Source organism: Podarcis liolepis (genome assembly GCF_965112155.1).
Source record: "Podarcis liolepis genome assembly, chromosome: 18".
Taxonomy (NCBI): Eukaryota; Metazoa; Chordata; class Lepidosauria; order Squamata; family Lacertidae; genus Podarcis; species Podarcis liolepis.
In genome coordinates, this window is record NC_139572.1 from 9,792,462 (window position 1) to 9,818,263 (window position 25,802).

A 25,802-nucleotide genomic window follows, 5' to 3' on the forward strand; every position below is an offset into this window, starting at 1 on the left:
GCCAGATGGGCAGGATACAAATAATAAGTTGTTGTTGGGCATTATTATTGGACATTATTCACAGAGCCATTTTTGCATCTAATATCCTAGAATGGTAATGTCGGAAGGGGCCACGGGGGTCATCTAGTCCAACCCCCTGCAACGAAGGACTCTTTTGCCCAATATGTAGCTCGAACCCAGAACCCTGAGATTAAGAGTCTTTTGTTTCGTTGGAGAAACACATCGCAAAATCTGGAGAAGAGCAAATTGCAAAGGGCAGCTGCATGCCTGCAGACGGCAGTTCCACAGATCGCACACCAAATGGCAACTTTCTCTTTAGACAAGACAAGAGGGAGCAGCACCCTGCTAATGTGTTTGAAGCCACTCCTTACCTGATTGGAGCTTTCACAAAGGATATTTTCTGGTTTTAAATCTCTATGTGCTATTCCTGAAAAGGAAAGAGAGAGATTTCATCAGCAAACTAAAGCACAGAGGCTAAACTTCTTGCAAGATCAAAGTAACCTTTTTCGCGCAGCGAGGAAATGAAAGCAGCAACTGGACTGGAGAAGGCGAAAGCAAAGGCACTAGTCCCTAAGAAAACCAGTTCCCACCCTGTGGAACAGTCTCCCTTCAGATGCAGAGTTCAAAAGGCGCCAGAAGCATTTTGCAATTGGCCAGCGGCCGCTTGCGACCGAGTGAAGATTCCCGGGAGCCAGGATGGCGTCTGACGTCTCCTGGAGGTGCCTGCCTGGGGATCCTCGGATCTGGACCTTTTCACAGACCAATCCCCCATCCTGCAAAATCCTATTCGTTATATTTTATCTGCACAATCAGAAGAATTTCAAGAACCGAAGTGTTACAGTCTTGAAAAAAGGCCATGAGGCCTTCCGTTTGGGCAGCTGCAACCCTGGTTCCTGGCCTATATCTCTCCTCTTCTAACCCTGGGTTGCATGGCAGGGGAGGGTTGGACTAGATGACCCTCAGGGACCCTTCCAACTGTACCATTCGAAGATCCTGGTCTCCTGAAGGAAGGGGGCTCCACAGTTTTCAACACTGAAGAAGCCCTGCCTTTCTGCCTTCACCACACTTTCACAATTTCCTTTTTTTTATTTTATTGACATATAAAACACATACATATACATTTACACAATAACACGTACACAACACGCTACCAAATTTTCATAGCATAAAACATACATTACTCTATATAATACCTACCTATACTGTACATATCAACAAACCTACACACCTACCCCCACACCGACACCCACCAAGTGACTTGACTTCCAGCCATCCTTGTTACGCTACTTTATTTTTCCAACTAGCTTAAACGCATTTCATTATTTCTTTAATCTCTTCTTTTATCTTAACTTTACTCTCCTTTCACTCTAATCATTTTCTGGATTCACTCAGTATCTGTCAGAAATTCTACTTTTTCCACATAAATTTTGATGTATTCCTTAATGATAGCCCACTCCTTGTTCACTTGTACCCTATCTCCTCTTATCCTCCCTGTGAGTTTGGCAATATGGAGGTATTCCATCATTTTTAGATAACCAGTCTGTTTTAGTTGGGACGCTGCTGCTTTTCCAATTTTTGGCAATCAATAACCCTGCCGCAGTAGTTGCATACATAAAATATTGGTCTGACCGTTCTTTTTATTTCCTCTAACATGATACCTAGGAGAAAGGATTCTGTTTTTTTCCAAATGAAAATCTAAACATCTTTTTCAGTTTGTTATAGCTATTTTCCCAGAATCACACTTCCACAATTTGCAGTTGTTAGGAGGAAGGAAAAAACTCCTCTTTCTGCTTCCTTCATGATTTCATAAAACTTCTCCCGTGTCGACTCTTTTCTCGCTTGCCTTTTCTCTAAACTGAAAGGTTCCAAACGCTGCAAACTTTCCTCCTAGGGGGAGTCCCTTTGAGAGTTCAGACTGCCCTCTTCCAAACTTTCCCTCCGGGTTGCCAGACAAAATAACAGTGATAAGACCCAACAAGCCCCGTGGTATTTGCAGACTCGCAAAGGATTTGCTGACCTTTGTTGTGCAAGAAATTGAGGGCGCTGGCGATGTCGTTCACAACCATACTGGCCTCCAGCTCGTTGAAATGGCGGCGGCGATGGATGTGAGTCAGGATGGAACCTGGATAAGATCAGAGCAGGGAGAGAAAAGAGGGCAGAGAGCAATATTAGCGATCTCAGGCAGCAAAAAATAAAAGTTTGCAGGCCTGGGGAAAAATCAGCACAGCAGACAATGCCAAACCTGATGGTCTGACTCGAATCAGTTCTCAATGTGGAGCCAAGAGGACTAGAAACCTAACTTTTTAGGAGGAAGGCTGTTGCTCTGCAGTAGAACGGCTCCATTAACCATCCGTTAATTTAGCTGAGTAGTGTCTGAGAAGCAGCTCCATTCTTTGCAACTACGGCAGGTAAATCTGCAGGGAATTCGCTCCCCACGCAGGGCTGCCAGCTCCGGGAGAGGCAGATATTGCTGGTTTTGACCTATAAAGCCTTAAATGGCTCAGGACCACAATCCCTTACTGCCTCTCCCCGTATGAACCATCCTCCAAGGCCCTTCTTTGTGTGCTTCCTCCTCAAGAGATCCGGAGAGCGGCAACACAAGTACAGGGCCTTTTCTGTGGTGGCTCCCCGTTTGTGGGCCGCTCTCCCCAGGGAGGCCCGCCTGGTGCCTTCATTATACACCTGTAGGTGCCTAGCAAAAGCATTCCTCTTCAACCTGATGCCCTTTGCAGGGGTGGGTTATCAGTTTGCCTTTGTTTTTATTATGCATTTTGTGTTTTTGATCTCATAATCTTCCGGATGAAGGGCAGTATACCAATTTAATAAATGATGATAGCAACAACTCCTGCAGAAACGCAGGCACCAGGCTTTTTCAGAGGACAAGCAGCCACCCTTCACCCAAGAATAAAATCTTTTCACAGGTTCCAGTTTAATAATGTAATCCGGCCTGCGAGTTGGGATCCCTTTCCTCACCCACCTGCAGGCAAAGTTGGACAGGCAGGTGCAGCCAATCACCTGGGTGACCAACGCCCAGGACAGGCGGGCACGGCTCAGCCAAAACTACCAGAAGGGCCAAAACAAGCTGGCCAGGTTAGGCCTGCAGGCCAAACGTTCCCAACCAGCAACATGCCAGACACAAGCGCCGCTACTTGCCTCCTCGCATCTTCTCGAACACAAGATAGAACCGGTCTTCCTCCTCAAAGAACTCAATCAGCTCCAAGATGTTCCTGCCGCAAGCAAGACGAGAACATTTAAAAATGGGGGAAAGAGATTTCCACTTTGCATGGTTTTCACCTAGAATGAGGACGTCTCTCTATCTCCCCCCCCCCCCACTGCACGGCCTTGCCAGGTCAGTCCAAGAAAGGTCCACACCCCACCTCCCCACATTTTCTTCCCCCAAACGGGATGCGTCTCCAGGAAGCCTGCAAAAGCAAGGCTGCAGATAGACTGCTCTTGAGCATGGAGGTTTCACGGGGGGGCGAACCAGCTGCTGGCGGAACCTCAGGTTTATCTGAGCCACTATTAAGGGCACTGCCAGTCCGAGTTACCCCTTAAAAAACCCTACAGCTTAAGCCACCCAAAAATAAAATTAAAAATACCTATGTCCTTGGCACTGATACAGCATCTCGACTTCCCGGAAGACCCTGCTCCGGATGTGTCCGAGACGCTTTTCGATAATCTTTAAAGAGAAACACAAAGGAGCGAACATCAGCACAGAGTCGCGTCAGGGATTTGAAAGCGGCCAGTTGGGTGCAATCAAGGAGTTTTGCGCCCTTTTAACATGAACTCATGTTCCCTCGTCTCTGCGGGAGTCTGTGTGCATAACAAGCACCATTCACGGCCACCCTTGTCCTGTCGCAACTCCCCGCCCACCTTGAAAGGCTAGCTCTCTAGCTGCAAGGGTGCCTTTTGGCACAGAAGACCGTTCTCGTGCGCGAGTTCCCCCAAGCATCTTGCTGGAAAACAGCTTTTTTAAGAACAGCATCACAATTCATCTGCTTGCTCACGAATGCTCCCCCACCCACCCAAAAAAGCAAGTTTCTCCGCAACTAGAAAGCATGCACATCAAGAAGAAATGTTGACCCTGAGAGGCTTTGTTTCTACATGCAGGGATTTCTGTGCAAGTTCAGCCTCTCTCAAGCTAAGGTCATACCACGAACCAACAGAAGATTTTCCGCAGCAATGGAATTGCTCCCAGTTAGGCACCATAAACACACCATCCCCAATCACCACTTCCTTAATTTTTTTTATTTTTTGCAAAACACAGCTGTTCGCTTTGCAGCTGTTTCCTTTTCAAAAAAGCATTTTACGAAGCCATTCTTGGGCTCATCCAGGGACTTCCTTGTTTTGCTCCAGCCTCAAAAAAAACCCCTATTTTGCTTTTCACGCCTACAATCGCAGATCACAAAAATGTCCTTAAAATTTAAGCAGCTCAAAAAGGAACTGCAACTTAATGGGAAACAGCCCAAAAATCTTACACCGGGCACTCGGTCCCACCACTCTGGAATACAGTGATAATGGAGAAAACTGAGGATCTTTTGAGATTTTAACGAGGACTAGAACTTCCAGACACTTTACATATAATTTGAAATTCCTTCATTACATATGTAGAGTGAAGCCATCATTTTTGAGACAAGCCAGGAAACGACACTTGAAAATCCAGTAACACCAATATTCTCTCTTAATGCAAAGACTTTTATTCTCGTTTTTTTCTTTCTTTCATGAACTGGGCTTTGTTATTTCACCTGTTCTACGTGCCTTTTTTGGGGGGGCGAGGCATTTAGTTTCCCGTTTTAAATTTCCCGTTTTAATTTTAGTTTTAATTTTCATCTGTCGCTACAAAAGTTACATGTTCCTAAGGCGAGAAAATAAATGGATTGTCTATTGCTATATCTGTATGCGTACACACATACGCAATTTGTTTTCTCCTGCTCCGGAGGGCAGGACTCGAACCCAGGGCTTCAAGTTACAAGAAGGGAGATTCCGACTAAACATCAGGAAATCTTTCTGACAGTAAGAGCTGTTCGACAATGGGTAGAAGGTGGTGGACTCTCCTTCCTTGGAAGTTTTTAAGCAGAGGTTGGCTGGCCATCTGCCAGGAGTTCTTGAACTGAGATCCCTGCATTGCAGGGGGTTGGACTGGATGACCCTCAGGGGTCCCAACTCTACAATTCAATGAATGCGCTTGGGGGTGGCGGCTGCTTTTGTGAGAGGAGCATTCCCCCCCCCCATGCACATATCCCCCCCCAAATTGCTTCTCTCTCCCCTTCTAAAATCAGAGTTCGAAGGGATGCAAAGAGTAACCTAGTACAATATTTCAGAAGATCACGCCTGGGGCTGTTTTTGCACTACAACTCCCACCCTCCCTAGCTAGCAGGACCAGCGGTCAGGGATGATGGGAATCGTAGTCCCAAAACAGCTGGAGACCTAAGTTTGGGAAACGTCGACCAACTGTCCGCAACGCTAAATAACAAAATTGTAAACTGAAAAACACGCCTGTTACTTTTCACTCAACCCAAAGTTCTTAAGAAGAGAGAGGGAATACGTTCATTTTATATTGGTGTTGGTGCTGACCTTTCAAGCCCTAAACGGCCTTGGTCCAGTATACCTGAAGGAGCGTCTCCACCCCCATCGTACTGCCTGGACACGGAAGTCCAGCTCCGAGGGCCTTCTGGCGGTTCCCTCACTGCGAGAAGCCAAGTTACAGGGAACCAGGCAGAGGGCCTTCTCGGTGGTGGCACCTGCCCTGTGGAACGCCCTCCCACCAGATGTCAAGGAAATAAACAACCACCAGACTTTTAGGAGACATCTGAAGGCAGCCCTGTTTAGGGAAGCTCTTAATATCTGAAGGACTATTGTATTCTAATATTTTGTTGGAAGCCACCCAGATTGGCTGGGGAAACTCAGCTAGATGGGCGGGCTATAAATACAGTGGTAGCTTGTTTTGATTCCTGGATCCGTTCCGGAGCCCCAGACGCTCGACAAAGCGGTGCTCTGCGCATGCGCGGTTTTGCGCTTCTGCACATGCATGAAGCATGATTTAGCAGGCGTGTGCAAGCGGCAAACCCGGAAGTAACCCGTTCCGGTACTTCCGGGTTTGCTGTACCACTGTAATACATTATTATTATTATTATTATTATTATTAATAATAATAAAATGTATTTATACCCTGCCCTCCCCAGCCAAGGCCAGGCTCAGGGTGGCTAACAACCAATAATAAAAACAAGTTGAATGACTACAACTTAAAAGCAAGATTAAAATACAACATCAAAACATTAAAATACAGCCTCATCACAGGAGGAGAAAGGAAAAAAGAAAGAGGGGGAGGGAATCAAATTGTATTATTATTATTATAATATCCCCATCTGCACCCAAAATCTGGCTCCGGAAAGGGGCGAGGGGCTTCCTTTTTTGGGAGGTGCCATCACTGCCGCAGCCCAAACCCCCCCAGACATAAGGAGCGAGAATCGGATTATTTACGGAGCTCTAAACTTTTCTCCTCGCCCCAAGATGCCGCTTTGCAGCCAAAGCCCGATGAAAAGGCCTGCTTGTTCCTCTCCCTCGCATGAAAGGGGACGAGGGGGGGTGCCAGCGCCAGACCAGCAGCTGTTCTCCTCCCCTCCGGCACAGGCAGGTCACCACCTCGGCCCTCCACAACTTCTGCCTCCACAAAAAAAAGCCAGTTTTGCCCCCACCGCCCGCCCTCCCTCCCTCTGCATCTCCCGTGCACTGAAAAACCAGCCTTGTGCAAGACTGCAGAGAGGAATTTCTTCTTTGGGGTGGGTGGTGAAAAAAGAGGCAGGGGTCCGCAGAGGAAAATAAGGAAGCGATTGCAACAGGGTGGCAGACACGGCACCAGCTGATGGAGAATAATAATAATAATAATAATAATAATAATAATAATTTATTATTTATTCCCCAGCCACTCTGGGCGGCTTCCAAAAAAATATTAAAATACTGTAATACATCAAACATTAAAAGCTTCCCTAAAAAAAAAAAAAGCTTTCCTTCCTGTCTCACAAGACTCAAATCCGTGGGCGTTCCTTAAAGCCGAATGCTAAGAGCTGGGAAGGCGCCCGAGTTGGGGTTTTTAAAAAAATGTATTTTTATTAAATATTTTCTTGATTTACAAAAGTGTGTGTGCAATGCCTCTCTCTCATATTTTCTTCTCTCCATGTAACATTTTTACAAATAAGTTTCATTTGTTGAGACATTAGGAAGAAAAAGGGGAAAGAGGTGGGTGGGGAAGGTGGGGGGGTCGGGGGCGATGTTTCTTATTTTACTTAATATATTGTAGGGTTTGGTGTCAGCGTCGCTTGTGCAGGTTCCTCTGTTCACTTGTGTTCCTTTGGTGGTGAGAGATGGCAGGCACCCCCAAACTCGGCCCTCCAGGTGTTTTGGGACTACAACTCCCATCATCCCTAGCTAACAGGACCAGTGGTCAGGGATGATGGGAATTGTAGTCCCAAAACATCTGGAGGGCCAAGTTTGGGGATGCCTGGTCCAGGGTGTGGCTGTTCCTTTGTGGTTGGCTGTGGGGGTCTTTGTTTTCGTGTGTGAGTGGTGCGGGTGGGTGTTTTGGTTCAGGTTAGCCATAATGAGTTGTATGCTGTTGGTGGATTTTTGTCGTTGTCTTGTTGGGCTGTGTGTGTGATAAAGGGGAGCCATACAGGGGTGAAGGCGTCTTCTTCTATTTGTCCCCGTGTCAGTTTCAGTGTATTGGTTAATTTTTCTAGTAAGGCTGTTTCCCATAATATTTGGTACCATTGGTCCATGCTTACTCCTGACAGGTCTCTCCAGTGTCTGGCTATGATGTTTCTGGCTGCTGAAAGTAGGTGGGTTATGAGTTCTTTGTGGTGTAAATGGGCATTGTTGTCTTGGAAGATGTTTAGTAGGGCCAATTCTGGGGTGGTTTCTAATACTTGCTTGGTTATTTTACTTATTTCTCGTATGGTTGTTGTCCAGAATAGTTGACTTTTGGGACACTCCCACCACATGTGGAGGAAAGCACCTAAACCCCAATTGCCCTTGCTCCTATTCCAATAGCACAAAGTCCTACCCGTGAAGCGTTTCTTTAATTCTCTCTCTCTTCCCCCCCTCCAAATCCCGGCTAACCACACCAACCGGGAAAACACTACCGAAGACATTTTATGCTGGAAATTCCTGACACACACACATACCAATTTTGGCCCAGGAAAGACCTCCACGCAGGGCCTGTGGAACTCCCTGCCACAGGAGATGGCCAGGGCCACGATTGTGGACGGCTTCAAAAGAGGGTTTGGAGGATTGAGTCATCACTGGCCGGCAGCCACAATGGCTACGCTCTGCCTCTGCGGTCAGAGGCAGCCATAACAGGCAACAGTAAAAGCGCAACACAACCATCTCACACCCAAAACGCAATGGAGTTGCAGGAGGGCATCCGGCCGGCCTCCGTGAGAATCACAGATTTGTGGAGCTGGCGGGGACCCCGAGGGTCATCCATCCCAACCCGCTGCCATGCAGAAATCTCTTGCCCGACCCGGGGCTCAAACCCCAAAGTCCCCAAGCTCCCTTACCTTCACTGCATACTCTTTGTTGGTAATGAGGTTAACACAGGCCTGGACTTTTGCATGAGCTCCTTCCCCGAGGACCTCTTCCTGGAGTTGGTAAACGTCTGAAGGTTTGCAGGGTACGGGAGGGGGGGGGGAGAGAGAGAGAGAGAGACAAGGAAAGAAGAGAATTATGGGGGGCAATAAAAGTGCTATTCCCTGCGTCGTTGCCTGAACTTTGCTTATTCCAAAAACTGTGTTTATATTCCTAAAATTCCAAATAAAAGTCCAATATATATTTTTAAAATGTTCTTTTTATATCGCCAACTTCCCATCTCGTTTTCTGTGATGCTTTTCTGATCTCCCCGCTCCCTTTGCCTGTCTCCCCTCTTTTTTAACACAGCCGTAGCACAATCATCGTTCGTTCTTTCTGCTGCTCATAGTGCGAATCCTGCTCACGGATTCTTCATGCTGCCATATTTCTCCAAATGATCCGGAAAAGGCTTCCATTCTTCAAAAAAAAAAAAACCAAGCACCAGATCATCTTATTTTAACTGATGGCTTTGTTGATTTGACATCGTCCACCTTTGCCTGAATTTTGCAGACGCCTCTCCCTGCTGTGCCTCAAATTACAATCATCATTATTGTTGTTGTTGCTGTTATTATTATTTCAACTTACATGCCACCCTTTATCATTCAAAACACATTACAGAACATCAACGACAACAAAAAGCATACTGACAGACCGCCTAATAGTAAAATAGCCAGTAGCTGCAGTCCCTGCCGGTTTAAAGTTCTAGTCCTCATCGCCTCTCACCGTTCCTGCAAAAATAAAACAAGGGTCTGGTCCTCATGTTTCTGAACGAACAGGCTGGTTTAAAAAGGAAGCTCTCCTTCAAACAGCGTCCCACCTTTGGGTCTCATCCAGCCCAGTGCAGTCTACACCAGCCTTTCCCTAAATGCAAGCGTCTAATCCAGGGTTTCCCAAATATGGGTCTCCAGCTGTTTTTCGACTACAGTCCCCATAATCCCTGACTGCCAGCCCTGCTAGTTTGAGAGGATGGGAGTTGTAGTCCAACAACTGCATGAGAACAAACTTCTCCTGGTCTAATCCATCTCCTTTGAAAAAACACCACTTCCTTTCCCAGCCTTTGGAGAAGATTTTGTGCATTTGTATCGTTTCCTGGTCTGCTCAGATTGCAGGGTGGGCTTTATTTACTTTTTCAAAGTTTGCAAATTTGGATAAACAAACACACGTCTCTCCCGAAACCCTCTTGCTGCTGCAGCCTTCTTGCGGACACAGCCCCTCTCACGAGGCCACAAGGACTGAGCGGAAAACGTTTTGCTGCAAGCGGAAGGTGACGATTTCGAGAATAAACGCTGAGGACCAGCAACTTGAGCCGCTCACCTTCAAACCTTCCGGAAAAGCTATCCGTGGCCCGACAGCGTTTTTTCTTTTTGTTCCGTTTCTTCGCGTTGGGGATGTCGATGGGCTGACTTGAAGGCATGTCTGTTCCATGAGATTTGAGGGGGGGGGAGAATCACAGTTAAAAGCAGCATTTGAACCCAGGACCAGGCAAGCAACAATCCCAAAAGCCAGAGGCATGCTGGGTTCTGAGGTCGCCCTTAAACTTTGCATTTTGCATGAAACAGCCAGCGTCTTATATTTCAAGGTAGACTCTCTTTGAAAACGGAGGCTCCATTACAGCAATGAAGACCAGGGTGGGGAAGCCATTCCACATGACAGCTGTGGGCGGGGCTAAGGGGCAAATGTGGGCGGGCCTATTAATAGAAGCTTCGCCTTTGTGCAGTAGGGCAGTGCTGCGCAGTGGTTAGAGCAACTTGCCAAACTTGGGTCCCCAGCTGTTTTGAGACTACAATTCCCCTGACCACTGGTCCTGCTAGCTGGGCATGATGGGCGCTGTAGTCCAAAAACAGCTAGAGACACAAGTTTGGGAAACCCTGGGTCAAGACCCGGGTTCAAATCCAGACACCTGTTCACAAAGCCAGCCACCGCTTCTTAACTGAACCCACCTCACAGGATGGGGAAGAAACCATGAATGCCAACTTGGAGGAAAAAGGTGGCATTCTGAACCCAATAAATGGGAGAGTTATGAGGGCCAGAAGGAGAGGTCTCGGGGGCCGCACTCCTCTCCCCTGCAGTTCACAATCCCTGGAATAGAGGTAAAAAGGTAAAGGGACCCCTGACCATTAGGTCCAGTCGTGGCCAACTCTGGGGTTGGGGCGCTCATCTCGCTTTACTGGCCGAGGGAGCCGGCATACAGCTTCCGGGTCATGTGGCCAGCATGACTAAGCCGCTTCTGGCGAACCAGAGCAGCGCATGGAAACACCATTTACCTTCCCGCCAGAGTGGTACCTATTTATCTACTTGCACTTTGACGTGCTTTCGAACTGCTAGGTTGGCAGGAGCAGGGACCGAGCAACGGGACCTCACCCCATCACAGGGATTCGAACCGCTGACCTTCTGGTCGGCAAGTCCTAGGCTCTGTGGTTTAATCCACAGCGCCACCCAGAATAGAGGTACCCTCCATCAAATTGTCTGAATCTCAAGAGGTGTAAACCTAGGACAATTCCCAGTTCAGGAACTGCTTTTCTTCCTCCTGACCCCTTTCAGAAAGCAAAACGGAATTAAAACGGCGGTGCTCACCGGGCCGAGAGGGGCATTCGAAGTTGAAGACAGAATCCAGGTGAGTGGACTGGGAGAATTCGATGTCAAACGGGTTCTGGCCCTGGGAGTAGAGGGAGAGAAAGTCACATCTAAGCCAGAATTAAAGGGGGGAATGCTGGTAAGAAGCTTCCGGGGGATACTAGGGGTCTGCTAGACCTGAGGTGCATATTCAGTAAAAAGCATTTGCTAGACCTGAGCTGCACATTCAATTTCTCCTAGACCTGAGCTGCATATTCAGTAAAAAGCATTTGCTAGACCTGAGTGGCACATTTGGCCTCTGCTAGACCTGAGCTGCCAGCTTCTTAAACGGCAGCCGCCATCGCTGCCAACTTTTTCTGGCCAGCCACCCAAGCGCAGAAAACCTTCAGAGATATTCTCTTGCCTGCTCCCTTTAGGTCAACAATATTTAATGGGCGCAGGTAGGCAACCAAAATTTTGTACATTTTTTTAAAACCCCTTGCCACTTAGGGGCTAGTTTTGCTTTTCCAGAGGCAGCTCTATGTGTCGTTCAACCCGGACGGAACCGATCGATTCAACAAATAAAAAGTAATTTGAACTTTTCTTGTGGACTAGAAACTTAGCAACCTGCAATTGCAGCTTTGCAAGAGCCGACTCCCTTGAAAGCGCTCAAACCGGTTTCTTCCCTGCTGAGCGACAGCCTGGCGAGGGAGAACAAAACCAAGAATCTGACTCTTCCCCAGTACACAGTCTCCGTGGAGGCCGCAAAAGGAGGCCAACGGGGAGGAGAACCGCAGGGTAGCCTAACCAGACCCGGCCGGAACGCTGCCCCACCGGCTGTGGCTGGGGATCCAGCCCATAATGAGCAGGGAGGAGACAGCTTGTTTGGGAACGGCAGGGCAGGGCGAGGCGAGAAGCTTGCAGAGACACCAGGTGCTCCGAAGCAGAAAACACAGGAGGCGTCTGCTAGACCTGAGCTTCGCACTAAGCCTCTCCTGGACCTGAGCTGCGCATTTATATATCGGAAGGAGCGTCTCCACCCCCATCGTTCTGCCCGGACATGGAGTCCAGCGCTGAGGGCCTTCTGGTGGTTCCCTCCCTGAGAGAAGCAAAGCTACAGGGAACCAGGCAGAGGGCCTTCTCGGTGGTGGCGCCCGTCCTGTGGAATGCCCTCCCACCAGATGTCAAAGAAATAAACAACTACCAGACTTTTAGAAGACATCTGAAGGCAGCCCTGTTTAGGGAAGCTTTTAATGTTTGATGCATTACTGTATTTTAATATTTTGTTGGAAGCCGCCCATAGTGGCTGGGGAAGCCCAGCCAGATGGGCGGAGTATAAATTAATTTATTATTATTATTATTATTATTATTATTATTATTATTATTAAGCATGTGGCAGATTCCTTTCTGGGCTGCGCCACAGGGGTGGCAAATGGACTTTGAATACATCCCCAGCATTTATATTAAGGAATAGAATCGTAGAATATTAAGAGTCGGAAGGCACCCTGAGGATCCTCTAGTCTGACCCGCTGCACGGCAATCGAACCCGCAACCTTGGCATTATCATCAGCACCATGCGCCAACCAACAGAGCTCTCATCCAGGCTCCTCAAGTCCACATTCTATATTCAGGACCTTGAAGGTAGAAGAGGAGCAGCTCAGGAAACAGCGCCTGTCGCAGAATCGGGGAACGGCTGGAAGGGACCCCAAGAGTCATCTAGTCAGCCCTCAATCCTTAACATCTCTTTGTAGGAGACCCCCCCCGAAACTCAGCTATCTAAGCTGGGCACCTTAAACCTAGGTTGTGGTCACCGCAGCAGAATGTCTATTCCCCGAGGGGGCGGGCGGGTTGGACTAGATGACCACTGGGGTCCCTTCCAACGCGACAATTCAACGTTCTCAGCTACATTGCTTGACCGCGGCTTCCTCTTACGACAATTCACTCGTAAGGCGGAGAAACACGGAAAAGCGGAAATGGAAACGGCATTGAATGTGGACTAAAGAAGAGGTTTTCTTTTCTTATATATACATTTTTATTAATCTTTTAACATATCATTTCCAACAGTCATTTAACATAAATTCTTATCTTACACAATATTTTAGACTGCCGTCAACAACCTCTGAAGATTTTCTGATCTTTATCACTTGGGGAAACTCAGCCAGATGGGCGAGGTATAAATAAATTTATTATTATTATTATTATTATTCTGCGTTTCTTAATTTCTCTATTACTTTTAATTATCATTAACTTGCAATATTTCACATAACCCTCCTTACAGAACTTCTTGCAGTCCTACCAGCGTAATCTGTTTATTACAATTGCTTTTCAAATAGTTCAAGCATTTACTCCAGTCTTCTAAGAATCTCTTAAGATTCTTAAAGCAGAGGTTTCCAAATGGCGCCCAGGTATCTCCACGCTGTCGCAGCCGGACCAGCGCCAGTAGCAAAACCAGCGTTTGAAATTCGGAGTCAGGCGCAATTTCCCGAGTGCTCTGGCCCCAACAAGGCGACCTGGAATTCCTTTCACCCAAAAGGAAACCCTAGTTTAAGGAGTGATTTGGCGCCGGCTTCCATATCTGAGTTTCCAAGCCTGCTCCTTAAATGCTCTCTGCACATGCTCCAGCAACTCTTCCCTTGGGGGGAACTAGCCTCCGAGGATTAAGCCCCCCGCTCCCATCGTAAACCCCATTATTAGCACCCCCTGACCGCAAACCAAATCCACCCCCATCTCATTCCAGGCCCAAAAAGAGGGAGGGAGCAGCAGCCTTGCCACAAGCGGCGCCTTTTGAACCCGCAGCCTGGATAGACAGGCTGTCCTCCCGATTATTATGAAATCTACTCAGGTGAAGGAGGCAGGTGCTTCCCACAGTAGAGAGAGAAATATTTTGTTCAAGCTCTCTGAAGACAAACACACCTCTCTGTTGCATTGGTCCTTAGCAGAGAACAAGCTAGTTTCCTCCTGCTCCGGACGGTAAGACTCGAACCCGTGACCAGAAACGAGATTCCAACTCAACCTCAGGAAGAACTGTCTGACAGCAAGAGCTGTTCGACAGGTTGCAGATTCTCCTTCCTTGCAGGTTTTTGAAGCAAAGGTATGACGGCCACCTGTCATGGATGCTTGGCCTGAGATCCCTGCCTTGCAGCGGGTTGGGCTGGATGACCCCTGGGGTTCCCTTCCAGCTCACGATTCTATGATTCTATCCGCAGCCTTCACCTCCAGACCCTCTTTTGAAAGCCAGCCTTCTCCCACACCTCTTAAATTCCGAGTGCATGAGACTGGGCACATTGTGACTTTTTAGTATGAGATTGCGGCTATTAATAAAGAACAGCAGCAAGAGAAATTGGTGAACTACGCAGAATTGGCTAAGCTGACATACGAACTGCAAGATAAGGACAACTGTGACTTTAAAGAAGAATGGGAACTTTTTACAAATTACTTAAAAACAAACAAAATGAGTTGGACGGACTCCTTGGCAGGTTGAATAAACATACACAAATTTATTGATTGATAACATGGCAGACAGATAATGTAGGGATTGTATAATTTTGCAAGATGTAGAGAATAATATATGCTGAGAAATCTCTGGGGGACGGGAGGGAGAGTTTGAGGGGGGAGGGGGGGAAAGGGGGAGAAAATAATGAATATGATATGTTTTGATATGTTGTAATTGTTAATAAAAACATTTTTAAAAAAAAGACTGCGGCTATTAATGTTTGACATTTTATTGTGTTTTTCTATGTGTCGGGAGCCGCCCAGTGTGGCTGGGGAAACCCAGCCAGACTGGAGTGGGGGAGTATAAATTATTATAATAATTATTATTATTACTTATTATTTTCCGCTCTGCTTGCGCCAACCCCCGGTCCCCTTTGTGCCTGCTTAATTTCCACCCATCCCTCAAAAAATGCAAAAAAACAACAACAGGAAACCCCACAGACCCATTTCCAGGTTTCTCCTTCAACCTCTCTGCTCCTGCCACTTTGGATTTTGCAAAACCCGGGTCTGCGAATTCCCCGTATGCGACTCCCTTGCGCCTCTGCGCACCAAACGCACAGACTGCGGAGCCCAAGATGCGCTTACATAACCCATGCCCGCGCTGCGCCAAATATCCCTCCATGGGGCCTCCCAGCCGCGGAGAAGTTACATCACCCGGCCGCAAGCGAGTTTTGCAAAACGCGGAGTGCAAAAAGGGGGGGGGGGACTGCAGGAACTGTCGTGCCTCCATTCGGCGGCCTCCTTCTTTCACCCCGTGAAACACACTCGTGCGCGCGCACAAACCCAGATCCGAGGCTGCACACACAGTCCCTTCATTGCTCTCTTTTAAAACTGGAGAGTTGTGTAGCAACTCAGGCTTTTCACGACAATCAATAAATGCAAGGGAATCTATTGTGCAGGCTGTGTGTGTGTGTGTGTGTGTCGGCATGTTTAAAAATAAGCGCAAGGGCATTAATTTGAGATTAGGCAGCAAAGTCACAGGGTGGCTTCGACCATCGACAACCCGAAAAGGCGTCTTGCAAGAAATCTCTTGGAAAAATACTGGCAGGAAACGCTACCGGGGGGGGGGGGAATGTCGAGCCCCGTGCAAAATTGGGCGTTTGAGGCACACACCCGCATTCTAAGTTGCAAAGAAAAGATTTTGCATTACATAAGGAGGAACGGAGTACGGGATCTCAGCATGCGCTGGAGAGGGAAACGAAAATAAGATTATTTCTAAGAGCAGCTGTTATCTGCAGGCGGAAAACCCCATGAGCTTGGCTGTAGGGCAGGGGATGGGGTTAAGAACATAGGAGATTTGGAGGCATGGATGGAGGCAGCCTACAAAAAGGTTCCCTCTCTCACCCCATAGTTATCCTAGAAGCGTAGATTTTTGAGGGACACCAGGGGGTCATCTATCCCAACCCGCTGCAATGCAGGGAAGATTTGCACGCAGAAAGCCTAGATTTGATCCTCAGCATCTCTGACTAGGAAGCCCCAGATAGGCGCTGCCAGTTGGTTGCCGTTAATACTGAGCTACATGGACCAGCAAGGAAGCTTCCTGTTTAATCTTCACAACAACCTTGCGAGGCAGGCTGAAGTTGAGCGAGAGATATTCCAGAGATCAGCCAGTGAGGGTTTGGAGTCACAGACTCCTAGGTGCCTGACCCTGACGCCACACAGATTCACTCTGGAAGTCGGAGCACCGTTTTAAAACCGGCATCTCACAGCTGGAGCAGGCGAGATCTGAGTTCGAATCCCCATCGAGCCACAAACTCAACTCTCCCGACTCTGAAACCTGCAAAGGACTGAAGAAGGCAGGAGAAAGGACAGAGCAAAACCCTTTGGGAAGGTCACTTTTCTTGTCGGAATCACCGCTCTGGCTAGGCTGGCCTCCCCTGCAAGGTCGCTGGGGTGATTAATTGAACAGAACTAGGAACGACGCCACTTTTATGAGCTCAGTGGACAAAGAAGGCGGGCTGCAAATGCAGTAAATAGGGAGCCTTGCCACCCCAGTACAGAAACAGCTCTAGGCCAAGGGAACCGCGGGGTTTTGCAGAACTACAAATCCCATCATCCCTGACCATCAGGCTATGGCGGCAACTGGGAGCTGCAGCCCAGCCATGATGACCGGAGAACCAGAGGCCCCCCATGGCTGTGTTGTCTTGACCCACACGGCTACTCGTCTGCAACGTTTGCAGGATTATTCCAGCTGCAAAAAAATCGTGCAACCTTTTAATTTGGAGAAGAGGGAAGCAAGCATACGTTTGTACGATTACGTCCACTGTGGGAAAAAAGAGTGAAAAGCTTTTCTCCCTCTCTCACAGACGCTTACGGACGTCCCAACAAAGCTGGGCAGTCGGGAGATCTGGGACGGACAGAGGAAATCCCTTCTTGTGCACCGTTAAAACTATGGAACTCCTTGCTGCAGGAGCCAGTCATGCCCACCAACCCAGAAGGGTGAAAAAAACAGGATGAGGCAGCTTCACGGCAGACAGGGCTACTAGCAAGGAAGGCTAGAAGTGCTTCTGAAGACCAGTTGCTGGAAAGCATGGAATCGTAGAGTTGGAAGGGGACCCTCAAGGTCATCCAGCCCAACCCGCTGCAAAGCAGGGATCTCAGCTCAAGCTCCCAGGACAGATGGCCACCCAACCTTGGCTTGAAGACCTCCAAGGAAGGAGAGGTCACAACCTCCAAAAGGAGACCGTTCTGCAGGATGGGAGAGTTGCTCTTTTGCTCAGATCCATGGGGGCATCCGGTGAGCCGCAGTGAGAACAGAAGCTGGGCTAGGTGGGTCACTTGGCCGGATCCTGCAGCCAAGCTCTTCTTATGTTCCTATGGAACCTCCCTGTCCAGCGGCAGTCTATCTGGATCCCTAGGTTCTTGGGGGTAATTTGGCCACTGGGAGAAGAGGATGGTGCTAGGCCAGGTCTCATCCTGCAGTCTTTCCAATGTTCTCCTGGCACATCCAGCCCAGGCCTGAACTGCAATGAAACCCCAGGGTCGCGGGTTCGAGATCCACGCTGGGCAAAAGATTCCTGCATTGCAGGGGGTTGGACTGGATGTCCCTCAGGAGACCCTTCTAACTCTTATGATTCTTTCCCCCAGAGGGAGTCCCAGCTTCTCTTCCGACCTGCCCAACCGGTCTGGCTCCAAGCCGCAGAGGACCAGCCCTCCCGCGTGGCTCCCAGCCTCTGCCAACCAGGACGCCGGCATCCCATAATTAGGGAGAGCCCTCGGCAACCAGACAGGGAGGGAGGCGGCGCATCACGGGACAAGCCCCATGACTCTGAGCGCAGGGTTGGCAGCCCTGCAGGGAGGAATTAATCTGCCGGGCCAAACAACCAACCGGGACTCGGCTATCCCGCCTGTGAAATGGGTACAAGACAGTAGAGACAGGCGTGGAAACCTGTCTGGCCCTGGGACTCCTCCCTCCTTTTGTCTGTTTAAGAAAGGCTAAAATATTGGGAGTGTTTTCCGGGTGTTTTGCTTGAAGTTGAGTGAAGCCCTGCAGTTGTCCCTGACGGGGACTGAACCCACAACCTTGGCAATTATCAGCACCAGGCTCTAACCAACGGATCTACGCAGGGTCCCCTCTAGAGTGGCAGGAACCCGTCATTTCACAAGCTAAAGGTCACCTGCCACGCAGCAGTTCAGACAATTGCAGCCTCATCGCGGGATCCTGACTCACACCAGCCGTAACCCTGTTTTGTGCAAATCACAAAAACAAAATACTTGCACGGCATTATCCAATTTGGCCTCATTCAACCTGGGAGGCGTCCAACCAGGTTCTACTCAGAGGAGGCAGGGCACAAGCAACCATTGCCACACAAAGGCACACACCTGTAGCAACAACATCTGGGCCTCCATGAGGACTAGAAACCTGGCTGCCACTAGCAGAGAGCACCTGAGGATCAACAGGGATTGCAGAAAGCGTGCAGGCGATATCGCTGCCTCCATGGGGACTAGAAACCTGCCTATGGAGAGCAGAGAGGTCATGTTGCCACCAAGCCAGCCTGCCAAAGGGTTTTGGGGAACTGCCATCGGCTCATAAATCACGGAAGTCGAGGCGGCGCCTACACACAACTTGCATCATTCCCCAAACAATTCAGGCAACCAGTTTGGAAGGACAGGATTCCCTGGCGCACTTGCACAACACAGAAGTCGGGCCCTGGCCGTCTCCCTAAACACACGTTCCGGCCAAAGGAACTGACACAACCCTCTTTTTGCTCATTCAGCAAAACACACACAGACACAAGAACCCCAGCACCATTGCATGTCAGGGCGCCAGCGAAACGGCAAGCAAGCCTTCATTAAATGCAAGCACCCGGCTCTCTCTTTCAAAAGAGCTTGCAAGCGCCAAAGGCTTCTCCTCTAGGAGGCCGACCCGGCAGCAAATTAATCTCGCACACAACTCAGAAAAGTAAAAATGTACAGCGCTCCATGCAGACGCCCGAAACTGCAACACAACTTGTTGCTAAAGCATTGCTTCTGACAACGCACACCCACCAAGACAAACCCTACGACAAGGTGTCGTAAATCATTATTATTATTTTTAATCGTTATTATGTCGGGTTCCTTTTAATCATTATTATGTCGGTTGATTTCAGGTTGTACGTTGACAATAAAGGTATTATTCCTCTCGGGCCCCAACCACCTGCTACGTCCCCGTGCCTATTTCCCCCCCCCTTTGATTGTAATCTCCTCGGGGCAGAGACCCTCCAGTCCTGATCGTCCTCTATAATTTGATGGACAAGGTCAAAAACTCGCTTTTTGGTGGGGCGGAGGACAGGGAGAATGTGGTCAAATCCTCAGCATCTCTACGTAGCAGTGTGTAGGATTATTTTTATATTATATTATATTATATTATATTATATTATATTATATTATATTATATTATATTATATTATATTATATTATATTATATGCTACTATTATATCTGCAGCAGCAAAAGTTTCGGGGTTAGGCCTACTAAGGAAGTATTTTCCACTACTCTGAGGAAGACCACCTGTGCCACACAGGATCCCGAGTCAGCTCTCCTGACTAGGAGTCCTGTGTAGCTCAGAAGCTTGCATGCACCTTCAAAAAAAATTAAGCCATTTTATAATGGATATACGTGCTCCAAAAGTTTCAGTGCAAACGGTTTCACAGCACATATTTTGATTCCCAACATAGGTCTCTCCACAATTTTTTTTACCAATGAGCAACAAAGGCATTGCAAGCCTAGGCCCAGTTACCTGGGAGTAAGCCCTGTTGAATTCAGTGGGGCTTCTTTATACGTACATATGCTTGGGACTGCATTGCAAAAACGCAACTTTTTTTTTAAAAGGGGAAAACAGAAAACGGAAGCAACTTTCAGAAGGCATTAATAAAAGCCAGACACATTAACTCCGCAACACGACTTCCGTTAAATATTAATAGTTTAAATCTATCTTACCTTGAAGGAACGGTGGAAACCTTGGAGTTCTGTTCTTTTCTGCACCATTTTGGAGGTTTTGCAGATGTAAATGAAGAGGGGGGAGTAAAGAAAAGAAAAGGGGGGCGGAGAAGGAAAATAAATTGGGGTGAAGCTAGTCCGGGTCTGCCGATGGAGACCCTGTAAAAGGAGAGAAAAGAGGAGAAAGGATTTATTTTTATTTTTAAAAAAGTTCAAGACTCAGCCACTGGGTGCATAACCATAAAATAGCTGTTGGGGTTTTTTTTTGGGGGGGGGGGAATCTCATTTTTGACAAAGGAAATTTAAAAGCAAAGCACAAGACTCCTGGAAAAAAAGGATAGAGAAATGAGAACAGCGGTTTGCAAATGACACACAACACAACACAGGAACAGAGTGCGTCCCGAAATATAGAAAATTGCAAGCGGAGATTTTGCAAACAAACACACAAAGAAGTGGGGGTTTTGGGGGGGGGAGAGCAAGTATTTTTCTCTGACAACAGAGGCCCTTTTGCACAGGAATCCTCGTATTTAATAATCATAATCATCGTCATAATCACAGTAATAATAGTTTGTGCATTTAAGATTCAGCTCCCAACCTCTTCGACACAAGGCCTTTATTACAAAAATATCTCCATCTCTCTCTCTCTCTCTGTGTTGCACCAGATTTCCGTCCCTTTGTGATGCAATGCAAAGCTTAGGAAGAACATTCCTTGTTTATTATTTGAAAGAGGTTTTGCTTTATTTTATTTTATTTTTCAAAGGAAGGGGGGGGACAAAATTCTTGGAGCGAAGGCAGATGTTGGAAGTACAGGCCCCGGGGAAGGAAGGGAAAAGGGGGTGTGTACAAAGGGGGTGGGCACCACACACACACACACATAGGGATTATGCAGGCAACTCAAGCCCTACTCACAAGTAGACCCACTGAAATCCGTGGTCATGCCCCTAGATCTAAACAGTGGTTGCAGTTAGATGCAGCTGAGAACTGGTAGGAGAGGAATGTTATATCCCCCCCCCCCAGCAACACAAAATTTTAATATTTCCTCCCCCATCCCGTCGACCCACAAAAACCATATAGAATATTTTGCAGCCGATCTTGTGGGGCAGATAGAATAGACTTTAAGAGAAGGAAACTCGCGGATTTGCAGTAAAATAATAATAAACCCAACGCTCTCTGGACTTTATTCTGAAAATCTGCAATTGGAGGGGGGGGGGTTAACAGCAAAAATGCACACCCCCTTTTTCCAGGAGGGGTGGACTATTTCCTAAGTCACCCCCCCCAAGAAAAAAAAAACCCTACATCCTGGATAGCAAGGGAGGGGGGCGTGATCATTCGCGTTGAGTTCATTCTCTATTATTGCATTCAGGAAGAAGGTAAAAGGGGGGAGGAGAAAAAGAATCGCTCACCACTGGGGGGGGGGCGTGAAACGGATACGCCCCCGCAAAGCTTATTCCCCCCCCGCAAACACACCTCCCCAGGATTGCAACACAACAACAACAACACAATCCGGCCCTATTCAATGCTACCAGGTTTGCAAAAAGGAAAAACGTAAGATTTTCACACACACACCCCATTTGCAAAAATAAGGGGGGGGGCCACCAAAACACGGTAAAAAAGAGAGAAAGGGGGATATTGGGGGGGTCAAGGGCTGCCTCCCCAGCCCCTCCCCCTTCCTTTCCCACTGCAAAACCCCTCCCCCCCTTAAAAACACACACACACAGGACAGATTCAGCTGCGCGCCATGCAATGAGTTTGCAAACAAGGGGGGGGGGGAATGCAATACTCCCGGCCTGCTTTATTTATTTGCTGGGGGGGGGCATTTACACCCCCCCCACCTGAAGTCTTCTCCCCAACCATTCTCTCTCTCCCCCCCCCCCCCATTTCCATTGCAGAACTACGGAGATCCAGTCGTCTCTGGTTTTTGCAAATCGCCTTTTGCAAATGCAAGGGACGCGGCTGTGCAAAAGCGCCCGGGGATGGGGGGGGGCAATCTGCTCCGGCCCTCGGCAGCCCTCCCCCCGGCCCGCGGTCGGTCCCCCTTACCGAGGCTCGGGCTCCGCAGTGCTGGCGCCACTGTAGATGGAAAAGGCACAGCCGGGCTCGGGGAGGGAGGTTCGGGCCAGGCGCCGCGCGGAGCCTTATATAGGCGGCGGCCCCCGCTTGCATCAGCTGAGCCCCACCGGCCCGCCCCTGCCTCCGCCTCCGCCTCCGACTGCCGGGCCGGGAAGGGAAGGGAAGGGAAGGGCAGCAGCCGGCAGAGGCCAGCGGGGAGAGGCAGAGAGGGCCTCTGCTGCTCCTGCTGCCTCTGGGCATGGGCAGAGTGCCTCTGCGGTAGGAGAGAGAGGGGAAAGAGTGCCTGAAAACATGTGCAGAGTGTTTTCTGCTCCTGCCGTCTCCTCTGGGAAAGGGGTGTCTCTAGGCATGTGCAGAGTGCCTCTGTGGAAGGAGAGAGAGGGTAAAGAGTACCTGAAAACATGTGCAGAGAGTTTTCTGCTCTGCTGTCTCCCGTAGGGGGAGTGCCTCTGGGCATGTGCAGAGTGCCTCTGCGGCAGGAGAGAGAGGGTAAAGAGTACCTGAAAGCATGTGCAGAGTGTTTTCTGCTCCTGCCGTCTCCTCTAGGAAAGGGGTCCTCTGGGCATGGGCAGAGTGCCTCTGCGGCAGGAGAGAGAGGGTAAAGAGTACCTGAAAGCATGTGCAGAGAGTTTTCTGCTGCTGCTGTATCCTCTAGGGAGGGAGTGCCTCTGGGCATGTGCAGAGTGCCTCTACGACAAGAGAGAGAAGGCAGAGTGCGCCTCTAAACATGTGCAGAGAGTTTTCTGCTCCTGCCGTCTCCTCTAGGAAAGGGTTGCCTCTGGGCATGGGCAGAGTGCCTCTGTGGCAGGAGAGGGGGGTAAAGAGTACCTGAAAGCATGTGCAGAGTGTTTTCTGCTGCTGCTGTCTCCCCTAGGAAGGGAGTGCCTCTGCGGCAGAAGAGAGGAGGTAGAGTGCACATCTAAATATGTGCAGAGAGTTTTCTGCTCCTGCCGTCTCCTCTGGGAAAGGGGTGTCTCTAGGCATGTGCAGAGTGCCTCTGCGGCAAGAGAGAGAAGGCAGAGTGCGCCTCTAAACATGTGCAGAGTGTTTTCTGCTCTGCTGTATCCTCTAGGGAAGGAGTGCTTCTGGGCATGTGCCGAGTGCCTCTGCGGCAAGAGAGAGAAGGCAGAGTGTGCATCTAAACATGTGCAGAGTGTTTTCTGCTCCTGCCGTCTCCTCTAGGAAAGGGGTGCCCCTGGGCATGGGCAGAGTGCCTCTGGCAGGAGAGGGAGGGTAAAGAGTACCTGAAAGCATGTGCAGAGTGTTTTCTGCTCCTGCCATCTCCCCTGGGAAGGGAGTGCCTCTGGGCATGTGCAGAGTGCCTCTGCGGCAGGAGAGAGAAGGCAGTGCATGCCTCTAAACATGTGCAGAGAGTTTTCTGCTCCTGCTGTCTCCTCTAGGAAAGGGGTGCCCCTGGGCATGGGCAGAGTGCCTCTGGCAGGAGAGGGAGGGTAAAGAGTACCTGAAAGCATGTGCAGAGTGTTTTCTGCTCCTGCCATCTCCCCTGGGAAGGGAGTGCCTCTGGGCATGTGCAGAGTGCCTCTGTGACAGAAGATAGAAGACAGTGCATGCCTCTAAACATGTGCAGAGAGTTTTTTGCTCCTGCTGTCTCCTCTAGGAAAGGGGTGCCCCTGGGCATGGGCAGAGTGCCTCTGTGGCAGGAGAGGGGGGGTAAAGAGTACCTGAAAGCATGTGCAGAGTGTTTTCTGCTCTTGCCATCTCCCCTGGGAAGGGAGTGCCTCTGGGCATGTGCAGAGTGCCTCTGCGGAAGGAGAGAGAAGGCAGAGTGTGCATCTAAACATGTGCAGAGTGTTTTCTGCTCCTGCCGTCTCCTCTAGGAAAGGGTTGCCTCTGGGCATGGGCAGAGTGCCTCTGTGGCAGGAGAGGGAGGGTAAAGAGTACCTGAAAGCATGTGCAGAGTGTTTTCTGCTGCTGCTGTCTCCCCTAGGAAGGGAGTGCCTCTGCGGCAGAAGAGAGAAGGCAGAGTGCACATCTAAACATGTGCAGAGAGTTTTCTGCTCATGCCGTCTCCTCTGGGAAAGGGGTGTCTCTAGGCATGTGCAGAGTGTCTCTGCGGCAAGAGAGAGAAGGCAGAGTGCGCCTCTAAACATGTGCAGAATGTTTTCTGCTCTGCTGTATCCTCTAGGGAGGGAGTGCCTCTGGGCATGTGCAGAGTGCCTCTGCGGCAGGAGAGAGAAGGCAGTGCATGCCTCTAAACATGTGCAGAGAGTTTTCTGCTCCTGCCGTCTCCTCTAGGAAAGCGGTGCCTGGATCAGTCCCTCCCTGCTGCCTTCCTCACCCCCAAGTTTTACCATCTTTTCAGTGGGTATTTCTAAACATGCACAAATCCACAAGCTGCAAACCTCCTTCTTTTATGGGTGACCTCTGCAAAAACTAGCCCCTTTTTTCCCTCCTGGAGACCAGAGCCCACATTGCAGGATCCGTCCCCCTGCCCAACCCCATCCTGGCTTCACTTTTCCACACTGCCAGTTGTGACAGGGTGTGCAAGCAGTCAAATGCGTATGTGCAATTTCACATGCCCATTGTTAATAATAATAATAATAATTTATTGCATGACCAGACCACCCAATCCAGCCTCTAAATCAACCCAGGAGTGTAGAGGGTGCGAAATACGCCACGATTCGTCTACCACGTTCGCCAAAGACAGATGCGACCCCAATCCTTATCCCACGGCATTCCTGGATTGCGGCGGGTTGCTCTAGATGACCCCTGGGGTCCCTTCCCGGGATCTGTAACGCCTCCCTCTCTCCCCCACCTTGGGATTCGAGGAGGCTTGCAGCGTTTGAAAAGCATCGTTCGGAAATGCAAAGTGACAAGGGCAGGTTAATGAAAAACAATAATTAAAGCGCAGCGCAGCGCATTTGAAACCAGAAATTAAAATCCCGTTTGCCCTGCCCAGCAGCCCAGTAATCGCCATTGTCCAAGGTCTTGGCCTGTCGCTGGAAGGAGAGCGAAGAGGGAGCCAGTTTAACCTCTCCGGAGAGGGACGCTGCAATATGGGAGCCACCACAGAAAAGGCTCCGTCGAGCCCCACCAGCCGTTCCTCCATGATCGGTTAAGACAGCTTCTAAAAACCAGTGTCTTTTTGCAAACGGGCATCACTCTGTGCATGCTCAGAGACTATTATTTCCCCTTAAACTTCACATTGTTGTCATTTTAAAAGGCCCACGCCTATCAAGAAGGGGTTGACAGACCCTCCAAGTGTCCCTATTTTCCAGGGACAGTCCCGGGTTTTCAGAAGCCGTCCCAGTTTCTGATTTTCCTGAGGACGTCCCTATTTTCATTGGAGGAATATACACCCTTTCGAAGATGTTATGTTATGTTTTTATTGTCAGAGTGACTGGAACATTATTATTATTATTATTATTATTAAAGGTAAAGGGATCCCTGACCATTAGGTCCAGTCGTGACCGATTCTGGGGTTGCGGCGCTCATCTCGCTTTACTGGCCGAGGGAGCCGGCGTACAGCTTCCGGGTCATGTGGCCAGCCGTTTCTGAGCCGTTTCTGGCGAACCAGAGCAGCGCCCGGAAACGCCATTTACCTCCCCGCCGGAGCGGTACCTATTTATCTACTTCCACTTTTATGTGCTTTCAAACTGCTAGGTTGGCAGGAGCAGGGACCGAGCA

At 49.1% G+C, this 25,802-nt stretch overlaps 1 protein-coding gene across 1 annotated transcript in view; it reads right to left on the reverse strand.

Annotated features, from left to right (window-relative positions):
* Positions 1–22,242, reverse strand: part of MKNK2 (MAPK interacting serine/threonine kinase 2) — a 45,205-nt gene extending 22,963 nt beyond the window's left edge. The window contains exons 1-9 of the mRNA XM_083483962.1: positions 22,125–22,242; positions 20,085–20,243; positions 11,197–11,278; positions 9,937–10,038; positions 8,556–8,653; positions 3,600–3,679; positions 3,154–3,227; positions 2,018–2,122; positions 372–427 (exon numbers count right to left, since the gene is read on the reverse strand). Of these exons, the coding sequence (XP_083340088.1) occupies positions 372–427; positions 2,018–2,122; positions 3,154–3,227; positions 3,600–3,679; positions 8,556–8,653; positions 9,937–10,038; positions 11,197–11,278; positions 20,085–20,132 (645 nt within the window). The 5' untranslated portion in view covers positions 20,133–20,243; positions 22,125–22,242. The remainder of the gene's footprint in view (positions 1–371; positions 428–2,017; positions 2,123–3,153; positions 3,228–3,599; positions 3,680–8,555; positions 8,654–9,936; positions 10,039–11,196; positions 11,279–20,084; positions 20,244–22,124) is intronic.
* Between the last annotated feature and the right edge of the window lie 3,560 nt (positions 22,243–25,802).